The sequence below is a fragment of the Anomaloglossus baeobatrachus genome, chromosome 2, assembly GCF_048569485.1.
Source record: "Anomaloglossus baeobatrachus isolate aAnoBae1 chromosome 2, aAnoBae1.hap1, whole genome shotgun sequence".
NCBI classification, from domain to species: domain Eukaryota; kingdom Metazoa; phylum Chordata; class Amphibia; order Anura; family Aromobatidae; genus Anomaloglossus; species Anomaloglossus baeobatrachus.
In genome coordinates this window covers 534,518,642-534,533,926 of record NC_134354.1, presented here as the reverse complement: position 1 = coordinate 534,533,926, position 15,285 = coordinate 534,518,642, and the positions used below count along the sequence as shown (strand labels likewise).

Sequence of the window (15,285 nt, the reverse complement as noted above, 5' to 3'; positions counted from 1 at the left end):
GCACAGTTTAAAATTAGTGGAAATTGCAGCAAAATAACACCCCTTTCAAGAGTGCTTCATCCTTTAGGTAGCAGAATTCTGCTACTTATGATATTCAGGCATTATCAAGTAGGGATCTTAACCTGCGGGTCCTAAAGGATAGAATAGTCCTTAAATTAGATCCAGCCTTTCTCTCCAAAGTGGTATTAATGTTCAGTTTGAATCAGATTTTTTTACCATCCTTCTTTCAGAATCCTAAGAACCAATAAGAGCGCTGGTTTTATTCACTTAATGTTAGGCAGATGCTGCAAGCATATCTGGAAGCAACTAAAGACTGGAGGCAGAACGCAAATCTTTTAGTCTAATTTGGAGGCAAGAACAGGGGGGAAAGGATTTGAAAGCCACTCTAACTAGGCTGATCAGACCCCAATCGCATTGGCATATTCTTTGAAAAGAAGCTAGGGAGCGCTCCTCCTAAAGTCATGAGGGCACACTCTACAAGAGCAGTCTCTACTTTCGGGGCAGAAAGAGCAGGGGCTTCTGTGGACTAAATCTGTAGAGCAGCAACTTGGTCAGGGTTGAGCAGTTTTTACAGGCACTATAAATTGGACGTTTGGTCAGGACAACTGACCCCTTTTAGAGGAAAGTTGTCCAGGCGGTTGTGCCACCCTAGTATGATTTCTTTGGTATTCTCCTGATGTGCTGTCATTTTCATGTTGAACAGATGCAGGTTTTTCCTATGCTTTTCCACTGCCGGTTCACAGCAGAATTGCGCCTAGTGGACATACTCAAAAAATAATGAATGTTTTAAAAATATAATGGTTCAAATTTCTTGCAGCTGGAAAGAGCAGAGGTTCGTCTAGAAGGTATCGATACTATGCTAAAATTGGCTGCCAAAAGCTTCTTACTTCCATCTGTCCAATATGCAATGTTTTGTGGCTGGCAGCGACTTGTCCCTGAAGGAACCAATTTAAGGTATTGTTTTAATGGTAATTATTTTGCTTTGTCACTTACTTTGTGCAGTTCGATATTTTTAGCATTTCCTTATGTTGTAGTGAACCGCTCACCGACTGTTTGAAGGATGTTGACCTCATTCCACCCTTTAATCGTATGCTGCTCGAGGTGACTCATGGAAAGCTGTATGCTTGGGCAATACAGAACATTAGAAATATATTGCTTGATGCTACCAGTAGATTTAAAGATATGGGTAAGTATCTTGGTGTTCTAGTAAATTCTGCAGTATGTACAGTATGTCACAAGTGAATACACCCTTCAGATTTTTGTGAATATTTTATTATCTTTTCATGGGGCAACACTGAAGATATTACACTTTGAAACAATGTAAAGTGGTCAGTGTACAGCTTGTATAACGGTGTAAAATTGGTGTGCCCTCTCAATCGGTGTTCCCCAACTCCAGTCCTCATGGCCAGCAACATGTTTTCAGGATTTCCTTAGCAATGCACAGGTGTTGGATTCATCACCTATGCAGGGGAATAAATTATCACCTGTGCAATACCAATGAAGTCATGAAAATATGGTATCTTGGTGGGCCTTGAAGACTGGAGTTGGGGAACACTGCGCTAAATAACTCAACACACAATGATTAATGTAAAACCGCTAGCAACAAAAGTAAGTACACCCCCAAGTGAAAATGACTAAATTGGACCAATATTTTGTGTCGCCACCATTCTTTTCAAGCACTGATTTAATACTCTTGGCTATGGAGCTTCACAGGAACCACTGGAATCCTCTTCTCCATGATGTCACGCAGCTGGTGGATGTTAGAGACCTTGCCTTTTGCACCTTCCTTTTTGGGGATATCTCACAGATGCTAAATATGGTTTAGGTCTGGAGACATGCTTGGCCAGTCCAACAGCTTTACCGTCAGCTCCCCACAGCCGGCAACACTCTTGCAGTCCGAAACCATGACACTCCCACCGCCATGGTTGACTGTAAGCAAGACACACTTTTTTTGTACTCTTCACCTGGTTGCTGCCACAAACGCTTGAAACCATTTGAACCAAATAAGTTTATTTTGGTCTCATCAGATCACAGGACATGGTTCCAGCAACCCATGTCCTTAGTCTGCTTTTCTTCAACAAATTGTTTGCCGGCTTTCTTGTGCATTATATTTTTTAGGAGGCTTCCTTATGGGATGACAGATATGCAAACCAATATAATATCGTGTGTGGTAAATGGTCTGCACCCTGATAGGCTGACCCCCCCCACCCCTTTAACCTCTGCAGTATTGCTGGCAGCGCTTAGATGTCTATTTTGAAAAGACAACCTCTGGATACTTCGCTGAGCATGTGCGCTCAACTTCTTTGGTTGACCATGGCATGGCCAATTGTGAGTGGAATTTGTCTTGTTAATTTGCTGTATGGTCTTGGCCACCGTGCTGTAGCTCAGTTTCAGGGTGTTTGACAATATTCTTATAGCCTATGCCATCTATATGTATTGCAACACTTCTATTTTTCAGATTCTGATAGAATTATTTGCCATGAGGTGCCACATTTAATTCCCAGCGACCAGTAGGATAGAGTATATGTGCGCAATAAGACCAATTATAACATATCTGCTCCCCTTTCACACCTGACACCATGTGAGACAAATGAGTCAGATGACACCAGGGAGGGAAAATGGCTAATTCGGCACAATTTAGACATTTTCACTTACCGTATTTTTGGATTACTTTATAAGACACACTTTTCCTCCCAACAATTTGGGAGTAGAATGAGGGGTGCATTTTAAAATCCGAATGTAGCCTACTGGGAAGTGGAGAATGGGCGCTGTGCTGGCTGCAGTGGGTGCTGTGTGTAGCAGGGCGGTGTGACGGGTGAGATGGTCTGTCGGTGGTACGGGGCTGTGCTGGCTGCAGTGTGTAAGATGCTCTGTCGGCAGGGTTGTGCTGGCTGCAGCAGGTGAGCTGCTCTGTCGGCGGTGCTGGGCTAATTCCGCCAGGAGTCGGCATGTGTGCAGATGGAGCTCTTGGATTGTCATTGAGCCGAGAACTCAGTCTGTGCAAACGCCAACTCCTGGTGGCATTATTTGTAGATCGCGCCGCCGACTGAACATCTCAGCCCCGCACTGCCTTGCTCCACACAACCAGCGCTGCCGGGTAGACAGCGGCCAGCACTGCAGGCCAGACAGCAGCCAGCGCGTCTGGACGCTCTGCAGCCAGAATTACCCTACTCCAGCACCCTCCTGCCTCCTGTGACCCCCGATCCACCATCGCTGTCGCCCCCCTACGGTAAGACCCCACCAGAATGTAAGATGGACCCCATATTTTTATTTTTTTTTTTGCTTTTTATTTCTATATTTTGGGGTGCGTCTTTATAAAACAAAAATTACGGTGGGTGTCTACTCACGTTTGTTGCCAGCGGTTTAGAAATTCATGGCTGTGTGGAGTTATTTAGAGGGCACCAAATTTACACTGTTATACACTGACTGCTTTACATAGTATCAAAGTGTCTTATCTTCAGTGTTATCCCATGAAAAATATAATACAATATTTCCTAAAAACTGAGGGGTGTACTTTTAGGATGTACTGTACTTTATGGCTCTTCTTGGAAACTAAAGCTTGATATCACTGTAGGTATCCAGCCTGTTCCTCTTCAGACCATCACCAATGAGAATCCCTCTGGACCAAGCCTGGGGACCATTCCACAAGCCCGATTCCTACTGGTTATGCTGAATATGCTGACCCGTCAACATGGTGCAAACAGCCTTAACTTGCTGGTTAATTCTGGCATGCTGGCTTTGACACAAACCATGCTTCGGCTAATTGGTATGAATGCAGATTATAATGTGTTTTGCTTATTATTTTGGGTACAGAATATTATCTATTATATAATTTGGTAATGGAAATAACCTGTACTAGACAGAGTTGGGAGAAAAATCAAAGCATTCAAGAAGCTTTAGTTGTGTACTCATGGATTTTTTGCACATCTGACACCAAATGTCCACTTTAAGTTTAGTGGCAATATCTGCACTTAATTGATCACATATCCCTGTGGTGTTCACAGTCTTCATTCACAGATAAATTGACTTGCTTAGGATGTCAAATTTCATAAAATGTTATCTACTTCACTGACATTGTAACATATTATCACTGATGATCTAACACTCACCATCTGGAGATTCACCATAGCCAAGTATGTCTCATGTGTAGAAGATCTGTGGAGTTTGGAGGACCTGCAGAATTGATGACTAGCAGGTCGTCTCTACATGTCTCACATCCTTTTGTTTTTGTCTAGGTCCTAGTTCTGACAACTGTGAAGAAGATTCTAGTACAAGCTTATTAGGTGCCTCTGCCACTGTTTTGGAAGAGTCGAGAAAGGAAACTGCACCAGTTCAGATACCTGCCTCTGGACCAGAATTGGCGGCTATGATGAAGTTTGGGACTAGAGTGATGAGAGGAGTAGATTGGAAGTGGGGAGACCAGGTACGCAGTCTTTCATTTAGGCTACCCAAAATTGAATTCTTATGGGTAGGGATTTAGTTACTAGTTTTTTCCTATGCATTCTGAGAACTGCATGATGTTGTGGCAAAAACCATGATTCTAGCGATTTATCATTTACTGGGCTGCTTACTGTGATTTTGCTGAAAACGGTTTTCTCTGCTGTAGATCTAGACGTTCTCTAAATGCTGACCTCTGTATAGCCCCGCCCACACCACTGATTGACAGATCTGTGTATACTGTACACCTGCAGAAAGCTGCTATTTTTTGGTGCGGCAGGGTTACACCGAGCAGGAGAACTATATGGCATGAAAGAGCTAGTAAATCTGATGCTTTTAAAACATTAACTTTATTGCAACTACAACAAGATGCTCAGTATGTGACACATCGATGGATCAGAATCTGTTTGTACATTACACTGCTTACAGATTACATAGCCAAAACCTGCTGACAGATTTACTTAACATTTTCAAGAATATTTAACTTTGCTATATTTTTCACAGTTATTTAACCATAGATAATTATAAAGGGAACCTATCATGTCAATAAACACTATTAACCTACAGATATATGGTTAATCTGCAGGTTATTCGCTTTCTGAACCTGCCCGATGCTTGCACTGGGAGCCCCAGTACCGAGAGGAAATAAACTTTGGCAGTGTTCATCTATCAGCCAGTAGGGTGGTGCCTGGGTGGCTTCTATCACCGCTCTGTGCATAGGGAGCGGCGGGTGTACCTGCGCACCTGCCACTGACTGACAGCCGCCTGTAATGCAGAACCAACTGTCAGTCAGAATGGGGGGGGTAACAGTTTCAGCCACCGCTCACTATGCGCAGAGCGGTGTCTGAAGCTCCACCCTGATGGCTGAAAGCCGAACGATGCCTGGAGGAATAAAGTTTTTCCTCCTGGTAATGTGGCTCTCAGTGTGGGATCGCCGGGAAGATTCAGAGCCCTATTAATCTGCAGATTAACCCCTGCAAATTTTCTGCTCTCATCCATATTTCAGTACCGGCATTATGGATGAGATTTTACGAAAACTTCATAAATCTGCCGTATAAATTCGCTTTATGAGTATGGCCACATTCCCCCCTATTTAATATTAATTTATAGAAAAATGTGAAACGTAAATTCATATGCTTAATTTTTTTTTTTTAGGATGGCCCTCCTCCAGGACTTGGCCGTGTTATCGGGGAACTAGGAGAGGATGGCTGGATCAGAGTACAGTGGGATACAGGCAGTACAAATTCCTACAGAATGGGAAAAGAAGGGAAATATGACCTGAAACTGACAGAACCACCTCCTGCATCTCAGCCCATGGCAGATGACTCGGACACGGAGGATGACTCTGGTGAACTTTTTGTTTTTTTCCTTTCTCATTTAAGGTTAGCATGTCTTAATGTTTTTGATTGTAAGTGTTTGTTTGTATTTTTGTACTCTTTCAGAGGGAGAGCAGGTGGAGCGAAATTTACACCCTACCTCTATGATGCTGATGAGTACTGTAAACCTTCTCCAGAACCTCTGCCTCTCAGCCGCGGTCAATGCAGACATTATGCAACCAGAAGCAACCAGAACTCTTTGTGGCTTGCTGCGTATGCTGGTAGAGAGTGGCACTATGGATAAAACAGGTGGGCAGAACCTAGAACGGCACATGTTTTAAAACAAAATATATATCTATTTATTAAAATAGGTTTGTACTTTAAATATCTAAATATATTTTCATAATTTCTTGTAATTTAGCGTCCAGCTATGCCTTAATAAAATTTTTCTTTTTTTTAGGAATTTGGAATAATTTTCTCTTTTTTTCAGCTTCTTCATCACATAGAGTGGTATATAAGGAACAGCATAAGAGCTGGTGCACATTGGGATTTATCCGTAGCATTGCTCTCATGCCTCAGATGTGTAGTACCTTGAGCATGTCACAGTGGATAGCGCTACTAATGAAAATTGTCGAAGGTTCAGAGTCTTTCACTGCAGCTTCATTACAGCGTCAGGTATAGTGCTCACTTTTGTTTTTCCTTCACTCTTTCTTACATGGCACTGATTGTTCCAGGACTCTCTCGCACCACTCACTGAAGTGATTTTTCTGGAGAAAGCCACTTCCAGACAGTTGTTTTCCTTGCAGCAACATAAACTGCTCAATAGTTGGATAGAGGAGGCTACATTTGTTTGTCTATCCAATGTTATGCTGTAGTTGCTTTTGATGCTGGCCTATACAGGGTTAAGTGGCTGGAATCAAGGTAAACTCTGATACCATGTGTTTCAATGCAGTGTTGGCTGTATCACACAGCTGGCGTGCAATCTTGATGGTATTGGCTCCGCTCCTATGTCAGTTTGCACATACCTGTTTGATATTGCACCAAAATCCGTGTTCAGAATTTCCATGTGGCCATTGCCTATTACAGGCTGTAATTCGGAAAGGAGTTCTATCTATTATACTTTCAGAGGTACTCAGCCTTGTTTAATACTTTCCTACCATGAAGGATATGGGTGTGCCAAACCATATGATCAGCCTCATTAGGAATCTTTACATAAACCAAGAGATAACCATGTGAACAGAACATGGTGACATGGCATGGTTCAAAGTAGAGTAAGGTGTCAGACAAGGCTGTATCCTGTCACCATTTCTCTTCCATTTATATGCAGAAGCTATTTTCAAGAAGGCTGGACTTGCTGAAAGACAGGAAGGAATCAAAATTGTTGGAATTGTCAACAAACTTAAATTCGCACACCATACAACATTGATAGCCACAAGCGTAGAAGGAATGAAGGACTTATAATAGAGTGTCAAGACGGAAAGCGCAAACACTGGATCCTACTCAATACAAAGAAGACAAAGATGATGACTACTGTCAGTTACGACTAGGACACATTTAACCTCTTCACAACACAATGTACTGGGTATGTCATAGCTCATGTCGGGGGAATGAGGAGCAGCCGGTGGTGAGTCCCGCACATGTTAGCTGATTTGAACAGCTGACATGTGCGGCATTCAGGCACAGATGGATCTGCGATCCACTCACACCTGTTAACCCCTTAGACCATGCTGTCAAAATGTGACAGCACGATGTAAATGCCCACCGCAGTAAGCGCGCACTCACCTGCAGCCATCGGAAGTAACATGACATAATCACGTGGAGCCGATGGTTGCCATTGTAGCACAGGGTCGTGTGATGACTCCTGTAGCGATCATGACTCACTTCCTTACTTCCGGCAAAGTGCCATGTGTAATAGGAGAGCAGCATTTCAGCAGATCAGAGCTGTGCAGCTGTGATTTACAGAAATGAACAAGTGATCAGACTGTTGATCCCTATAGTCCCCTAGGGGGATGAGTAAAATTTAACAAAAAAAAAGTTACCGTATACTATTTTTCGGACCATAAGACGCACTTTTTTCCCCCCAAATGTTGGGGGAAAGTGGGGGGTGCGTCTTATGGTCTGACTATAAGGCTGCGGGGAATGAGGGTGCCACGGTGCAGCGGGTCATCGGCGGCACGAGCAGGCTGTAACAGCCTGCCGTGACCACGTGGGCCCGCTCATTACATATGCACGCCCATCCTCCCGCCCATCATCTCTCAGCGAAACCGGCGCTGACAGGTGGGCGGGGTGATGGGCGGGGGGGGTGCGTGCATAATTAGCAGCCGGCCGTGATCACCCCTGGCAACTACAGCCTGGAGTGATCATGTGCGGCTGTATTCACTGCCCCCCGTGCATCATTATCAGCGCGGGGTGCAGTGAATCAGTGTACTCACCCGTCACCGTGTGTGGAGCCGCCCCCCTGCAGCATCGCGTCTTCCTGTCTGTGCCGGCGGTCAGCTGATCTGGACACTAGCGGCGCGCACCGCGATGACGTCATCGCTGTGCGCGCCGCTAGTATCCACCAGAATCGATCAGCTTACCGCCGGCACAGACAGGAAGACGCGATGCTGCAGACACCGGTGACTGCTCCACACAGCGGCGCTGCAGCTGAGACAGAGATCGGTGCTTCAGGGAGTGAGGAAGGGTAAGTATAAACGTTTTTTGGTTTTTTTTTCCTGTGCCACAGGATACACACCATTTATCAGGATGGGGGCATTTCATGAGCAGGATGGATGGGGGCATATCTTGAGCAGGATGGATGGGGGCATTTCATGAGCAGGATGGATGGGGGCATTTCATGAGCAGGATGGATGGGGGCATTTCATGAGCAGGATGGATGGGGGCATTTCATGAGCAGGATGGATGGGGGCATTTCATGAGCAGGATGGATGGGGGCATATCATGAGCAGGATGGATGGGGGCATATCATGAGCAGGATGGATGGGGGCATATCATGAGCAGGATGGATGGGGGCATATCATGAGCAGGATGGATGGGGGCATATCATGAGCAGGATGGATGGGGGCATATCATGAGCAGGATGGATGGGGGCATATCATGAGCAGGATGGATGGGGGCATATCATGAGCAGGATGGATGGGGGCATATCATGAGCAGGATGGATGGGGGCATATCATGAGCAGGATGGATGGGGGCATATCATGAGCAGGATGGATGGGGGTATATCATGAGCAGGATGGATGGGGGGTATATTATTAGCAGGATGGGGGGTATATGAGCAGGATCATATACAAGGCAGGAGGATCCTTATCAGAATGGGGTACCTTAGTAGAGAATTTGGGGACATTACCCCCATAACAGTGTCAGCAGCAGATCCTCGCCCCATAACAGTGTGTCATGACCATATTTTTTGGTTAAAATTTTATTTTCCTATTTTCCTCCTCTAAAACCAGGGTGCGTCTTATGGTCAGGTGTGTCTTATAGTCCGAAAAATACGGTACTAAAAAGTTTTCAAAAAATAAAAAAAAAATCACCCACCCATTCGCGACATTGAAAATTAAAGGGTTAAAAATCATACATATATTTGGTATTGCTGTGTTCAGAAATACCCAATCTATCAAAGAAGGGAATTTTGTTTACTTACCGTAAATTCCTTTTCTTCTAGCTCCAATTGGGAGACCCAGACAGTGGGTGTATAGCTACTGCCCTCTGGAGGCCGCACAAAGAACTACACTTAAAAGTGTAAGGCCCCTCCCCTTCTGGCTATACACCCTCCCGTAGGAGTACAGATTCCTCAGTTTTAGTACCAAAGCAAGAAGGAGGAAAGCCAATAACAGTTTCAAAAACAAATTCAATCCGATAACATGATCGGAGAACTTAAGAAACAACATGAACAACATGTGCACCCGAAAAACGAAACCCTAAGAACAAATAGGGCGGGTGCTGGGTCTCCCAATTGGAGCTAGAAGAAAAGGAATTTACGGTAAGTAAACAAAATTCCCTTCTTCTTTTTCGCTCCTAATTGGGAGACCCAGACAGTGGGACGTCCAAAAGCAGTCCCTGGGTGGGTAAAAAGATACCACATGAACGGGCTGTCAGACAGCCTCTTCCTACAGGTGGGCCACCGCCGCCTGAAGGACTTGTCTACCTAGGCTGGCATCTGCCGAAGCGTAGGTATGCACTTGATAGTGTTTAGTAAACGTGTGCAGACTCGACCAGGTAGCCGCCTGGCACACTTGCTGAGCCGTAGCCTGATGCCGCAATGCCCAGGACGCACCCACGGCTCTGGTAGAATGGGCCTTCAGTCCAGATGGAATCGGAAGCCCAGCAGAACGGTATGTGTGAAGAATTGGTTCCTTGATCCACCGCGCCAGGGTGGATTTGGAAGCTTGTGATCCCTTATGCTGACCAGCGACTAGGACAAAGAGCGCATCAGAACGGCGTAGAGCCGCCGTGCGAGAAATGTAAATCCTGAGTGCTCTCACCAGGTCCAACAGATGTAAACCCTTTTCAAATTGGTGAACTGGATGCGGACACAAAGATGGTAAAGTGATATCCTGATTGAGATGAAAGGAAGAAACCACCTTGGGAGAAAACTCTGGAATTGGACGCAGTACTACCTTGTCTTGGTGAAACACCAGGAAGGGAGATTTGCAAGATAACGCCGCTAGCTCGGACACTCTTCGAAGAGACGTGACCGCCACAAGAAAAACTACCTTTTGTGAAAGCCGAGAAAGGGGAACCTCTTTCAAAGGCTCGAAAGGCGGCTTCTGGAGAGCAATGAGAACCTTGTTCAGATCCCAGGGTTCCAATGGCCTTCTGTAAGGAGGAACAATATGACAAACTCCTTGGAGAAACGTGCGTACTTTAGAAAGCTGTGCCAAGCGCTTCTGAAAGAATACGGATAGCGCGGAGACTTGACCCTTAAGAGAGCTAAGCGACAAACCTTTTTCCAACCCAGACTGCAGGAAGGAAAGAAAAGTTGGCAATGCAAATGGCCAGGGAGAAAACCCTTGAGCCACGCACCACGCTAAGAATATCTTCCACGTTCTGTGATAGATCTTAGCTGAGGATGGTTTTCTAGCCTGTCTCATTGTGGCAACAACTTCATGAGATAAACCTGAGGCCGCTAGGATCCAGGACTCAATGGCCACACAGTCAGGTTCAGGGCCGCAGAATTCAGATGGAAAAACGGCCCTTGAGACAGCAAATCTGGACGGTCTGGTAGTGTCCACGGTTGGCCTACCGTGAGATGCCACAGATCCGGGTACCACGACCTTCTTGGCCAATCTGGAGCGACGAGTATGGCTCGATGGCAGTCGGACCTGATTTTCCGGAGAACTCTGGGTAACAATGCTAGAGGTGGGAACACATAGGGGAGTCGGAATTGCGACCAATCCTGAACCAAGGCGTCTGCCGCCAGTGCTCGGTGATCGTGAGACCGTGCCATGAAAACTGGGACCTTGTTGTTGTGTCGTGACGCCATCAGATCGACGTCCGGCGTCCCCCAGCGGCAACAGATCTGCTGAAACACGTCCGGGTGAAGGGACCATTCTCCTGCGTCCATGCCCTGGCGACTGAGAAAGTCTGCTTCCCAGTTTTCCACGCCTGGGATGTGAACTGCGGATATGGTGGACGCTCTGCTTTCCACCCACGTCAAAATCCGATGGACTTCTTGAAAAGCTTGGCGACTGCGTGTTCCCCCTTGGTGGTTGATGTACGCCACCGCCGTGGAATTGTCCGACTGAATCCGAATCTGCTTGCCTTCCAGCCATTGTTGGAAGGCTCGCAGGGCAAGATAGATTGCTCTGATTTCCAGAACATTGATCTGCAGGGTGGACTCTTCCAGAGTCCACATCCCCTGAGCCCTGTGGTGGAGATACACCGCTCCCCACCCTGATAGGCTCGCATCCGTCGTGACCACTGCCCAGGACGGGGGAAGGAACGACTTTCCCTGTGACAATGAGGTGGGGAGAAGCCACCAACGCAGAGAGTCCTTGGCAGTCTGAGAGAGGGAGACAGTCCTGTCGAGGGACGTCGATTTCCCGTCCCATTGGCGTAGAATGTCCCATTGTAGAGGGCGCAGATGAAACTGCGCGAACGGGACTGCCTCCATTGCTGCTACCATCTTTCCTAGGAAATGCATGAGGCGCCTCAGTGAGTGCGACTGGCTCTGAAGGAGAGATTGCACTCCAGTCCGTAGCGAGCACTGCTTGTCCAGTGGAAGCTTCACTATCGCTGAGAGAGTATGAAACTCCATGCCAAGATAAGTCAGAGATTGGGTCGGGGTTAGATGAGACTTTGGAAAGTTGATAATCCACCCGAAACTCTGGAGAGTGTCTAGTGCCACCTTCAGACTGTGTTGGCATGCCTCTTGAGAGGGTGCCTTTATAAGCAGGTCGTCTAGATACGGGATGACCGAGTGACCCTGCGAGTGCAGAACAGCTACTACTGCTGCCATGACCTTGGTGAAGACCCGGGGGGCTGTTGCCAGACCGAAAGGTAACGCTACGAACTGCAGGTGTTCGTCGTGTATGACGAAGCGTAGGAAACGCTGATGCTCTGGTGCGATCGGCACGTGGAGATACGCATCTTTGATATCTATTGATGCTAGAAAATCTCCTTGAGACATTGAGGCTATGACGGAGCGTAGGGATTCCATCCGGAACCTCCTGACTTTTACGTGTCTGTTGAGCAACTTTAGATCCAGGACGGGCCGATACGATCCGTCCTTTTTTGGGACCACAAACAGATTGGAGTAAAAACCGTGACCTTGTTCCTGAAGAGGGACGGAGGTCACCACTCCTTCCGCTTTTAGAGCGGCCACCGCCTGCAACAGAGCATCGGCTCGGTCTGGTGGGGGAGAAGTTCTGAAGAAACGAGTTGGCGGACGAGAACTGAACTCTATCCTGTACCCGTGAGACAGAATATCCCTCACCCAACGGTCTTTGACGTGTGACAGCCAGATGTCGCCAAAGTGGGAAAGCCTCCCACCGACCGCGGGTGTGGGAATCGGAGACCGCAAGTCAGGAGGACGCCGTCTTGGCAACGGTTCCTCCGGCTGCCCTTTTTGGGCGTGACTGAGACCTCCAAGAATCTGAGCGTCTCTGGTCCTTTTGAGTCTTTTTTGACGAGGTGAATTGGGACCTGCCCGGTCCTCGAAAGGACCGATAACCAGACTGACCCTTCCTCTGTTGGGGTCTGTTTTGTCTGTGTTGCGGTAAGGATGAGTCCTTACCCTTGGAGTGTTTGATGATTTCATCCAAACGCTCTCCAAACAATCGGTCACGAGAAAAAGGCAAATTGGTTAAGCACTTCTTGGAATGAGAATCCGCTTTCCAATGTCTCAACCACAGGGCCCTACGCAAAACAACGGAGTTGGCTGACGCCACTGCCGTGCGGCTTGTAGCGTCAAGAACAGCATTAATCGCGTACGACGCGAATGCCGCCATTTGCGAGGTCAATGGTGCTACCTGCGGGGCAGATGCACGTGTGACGGAGTCAACTCGTGCAAGCCCGGCTGAGATAGCTTGGAGTGCCCATACGGCTGCAAAAGAAGGCGCCAATGACGCTCCAATCGCTTCATAGATGGATTTCAGCCAGAGCTCCATCTGCCTGTCAGTGGCATCTTTAAGTGCCGCTCCATCTTCAACTGCAACCAAGGATCTAGCTGCAAGCCTGGAAATTGGAGGATCCACTTTTGGACACTGGGTCCAACCCTTGACCACCTCAGGGGGAAAAGGATAGCGTGTATCTTTAAGCCGTTTAGGAAAACGCCTTTCAGGATAAGCGTGGGGTTTCTGGATTGCGTCTCTAAAGTCAGCGTGGTCCAGAAAAGTGCTTAAAGTACGCTTAGGGTATCTGAAATGGATTCTCTCGTGCTGCGAAGCTGACTCCTCCACAAGAGGAGCTGGTGGGGAAATATTTAACATCTTATTGATGTTAAATATAAGATCATTAACTATGGCGTCACCATCTGGTGTATCTAGATTGAGAGCGGTCCCAGGATCAGAATCCTGATCAGTTACGTCCGCCTCATCACCCATAGATTCATCTCGCTAGGATCCTGACCATTGAGATGAATGTGAAGGCCCGTCATAGCGAGCCCGCTTAGGCTGCCCGGGGCCATCATCCGAGTCAGAGTCTTCACCCTGAGGTGTATATGCCCGTCCCGGAGCTTGGAGCTGAGGGGGACCAGGGGGCAATGATTGCACAGTGTCCGTGGCCTGAAGTACAGGCCTAGCTCGCAATGTGTCAAGAATTTGTGACATAGTGAGAGACATTCTGTCAGCAAAAGCTGCAAACTCAGTTCCTGTCACCTGGACAGCATTCACAGGTGGTACACCCTGGGTCACGTCCAGCAGAGGTCCCGACTGTGCAAGCGCCGCAGGGGCCGAGCACTGCACACAATGGGGGTCCGTGGAGCCTGCCGGTAGAAAAGTCCCACATGCGGTGCAGGAAGCATATAATGTCTGTGCTTTGGCACCCTTGCGTTTTGCGGACGACATGCTGCTGGCTCTCTGCAATGTGAGAGAGTCTATAGCCAAAGGGCGACCAGCGCTATGCAATACAAAGTATTTGTAGCAACAAAATACTAAGAATAGTACTGGCACAAGAGGGGGTGAGCCCTGAGGGCTGCTTACCGCCCGCTGAATAGCGGGTAAGAGGCTGCAGAATTCCTTGTCTGGGTCTCCCCGGCTCCCCTCTGCAGCTCAGCGTGTCAGCAGGAATGGCTGCCGGCGTCTGTGGAGAGGGGCGGTCCGTGGGAGTTCCCAAACAAAAGTGCGGGAAACAGTGTCCCCTCTGTGCCGATTGGGAGGGCTGGAGTATGTAAAAACGACTCCAGCCCTCAGCGCTGATGCACTGGCCAGCGTCCCGCCCCTCTCCTGACTGGCAGGTCTGGGGGCGGGAACGAACGGAAGCAGGCCGCAAAAGCCGGGGACTCGAGTTATCAGCGCGGCCGCCGTAAAAGCGCGGGCCGCGCTGAAGTCCCCGGCGCACCACAAGTGCCAGCCGCGCCACAGTCCCAGCGGCCGGCATGACCGAATCCTAAACGTGGCCAGCGTCCCGCCCCTCTCCTGACTGGCAGGTCCGGGGGCGGGAACGAACGGAAGCAGGCCGCAAAAGCCGGGGACTCGAGTTATCAGCGCGGCCGCCGTAAAAGCGCGGGCCGCGCTGAAGTCCCCGGCGCACCACAAGTGCCAGCCGCGCCGCAGTCCCAGCGGCCGGCGCGACCGATTCCTGGAAGTGTGCCTGCTTCAGCTAAGCTGAATGAGGCCATGGCACAAGCGCCGTAACGCAGATGTCCCCCGGCGCACTACAACACCCAGCATGCTGCGGTGTGAGCGCCAAATGCACGGGGACACAGAGTACCTTGAGGAAGCAGGGCCATGTCCCTGATGTACTCCGCTCCATCCAGCATCTTCTCCAGGGGCTGTAGATGGAGCCCGGTCTCAGTGCCTGGAGACCAGTAAATCCCACTTCACCCAGAGCCCTGTAAAAAGGGATGGGGAAGGAATCAGCATGTGGGCTC

General features: G+C 48.2%; 1 protein-coding gene across 5 annotated transcripts in view; it reads left to right on the top strand.

Annotated features, from left to right (window-relative positions):
- HERC2 (HECT and RLD domain containing E3 ubiquitin protein ligase 2) overlaps positions 1-15,285 on the top strand; it is a 415,490-nt gene that overhangs the window by 162,682 nt on the left and 237,523 nt on the right. For all 5 annotated transcript variants that reach the window (XM_075336618.1, XM_075336619.1, XM_075336616.1 and 2 more), the window contains exons 33-39: positions 818-954; positions 1,035-1,186; positions 3,575-3,766; positions 4,236-4,423; positions 5,593-5,785; positions 5,880-6,062; positions 6,244-6,428. In XM_075336618.1, the coding sequence (XP_075192733.1) occupies positions 818-954; positions 1,035-1,186; positions 3,575-3,766; positions 4,236-4,423; positions 5,593-5,785; positions 5,880-6,062; positions 6,244-6,428 (1,230 nt within the window). The remainder of the gene's footprint in view (positions 1-817; positions 955-1,034; positions 1,187-3,574; positions 3,767-4,235; positions 4,424-5,592; positions 5,786-5,879; positions 6,063-6,243; positions 6,429-15,285) is intronic.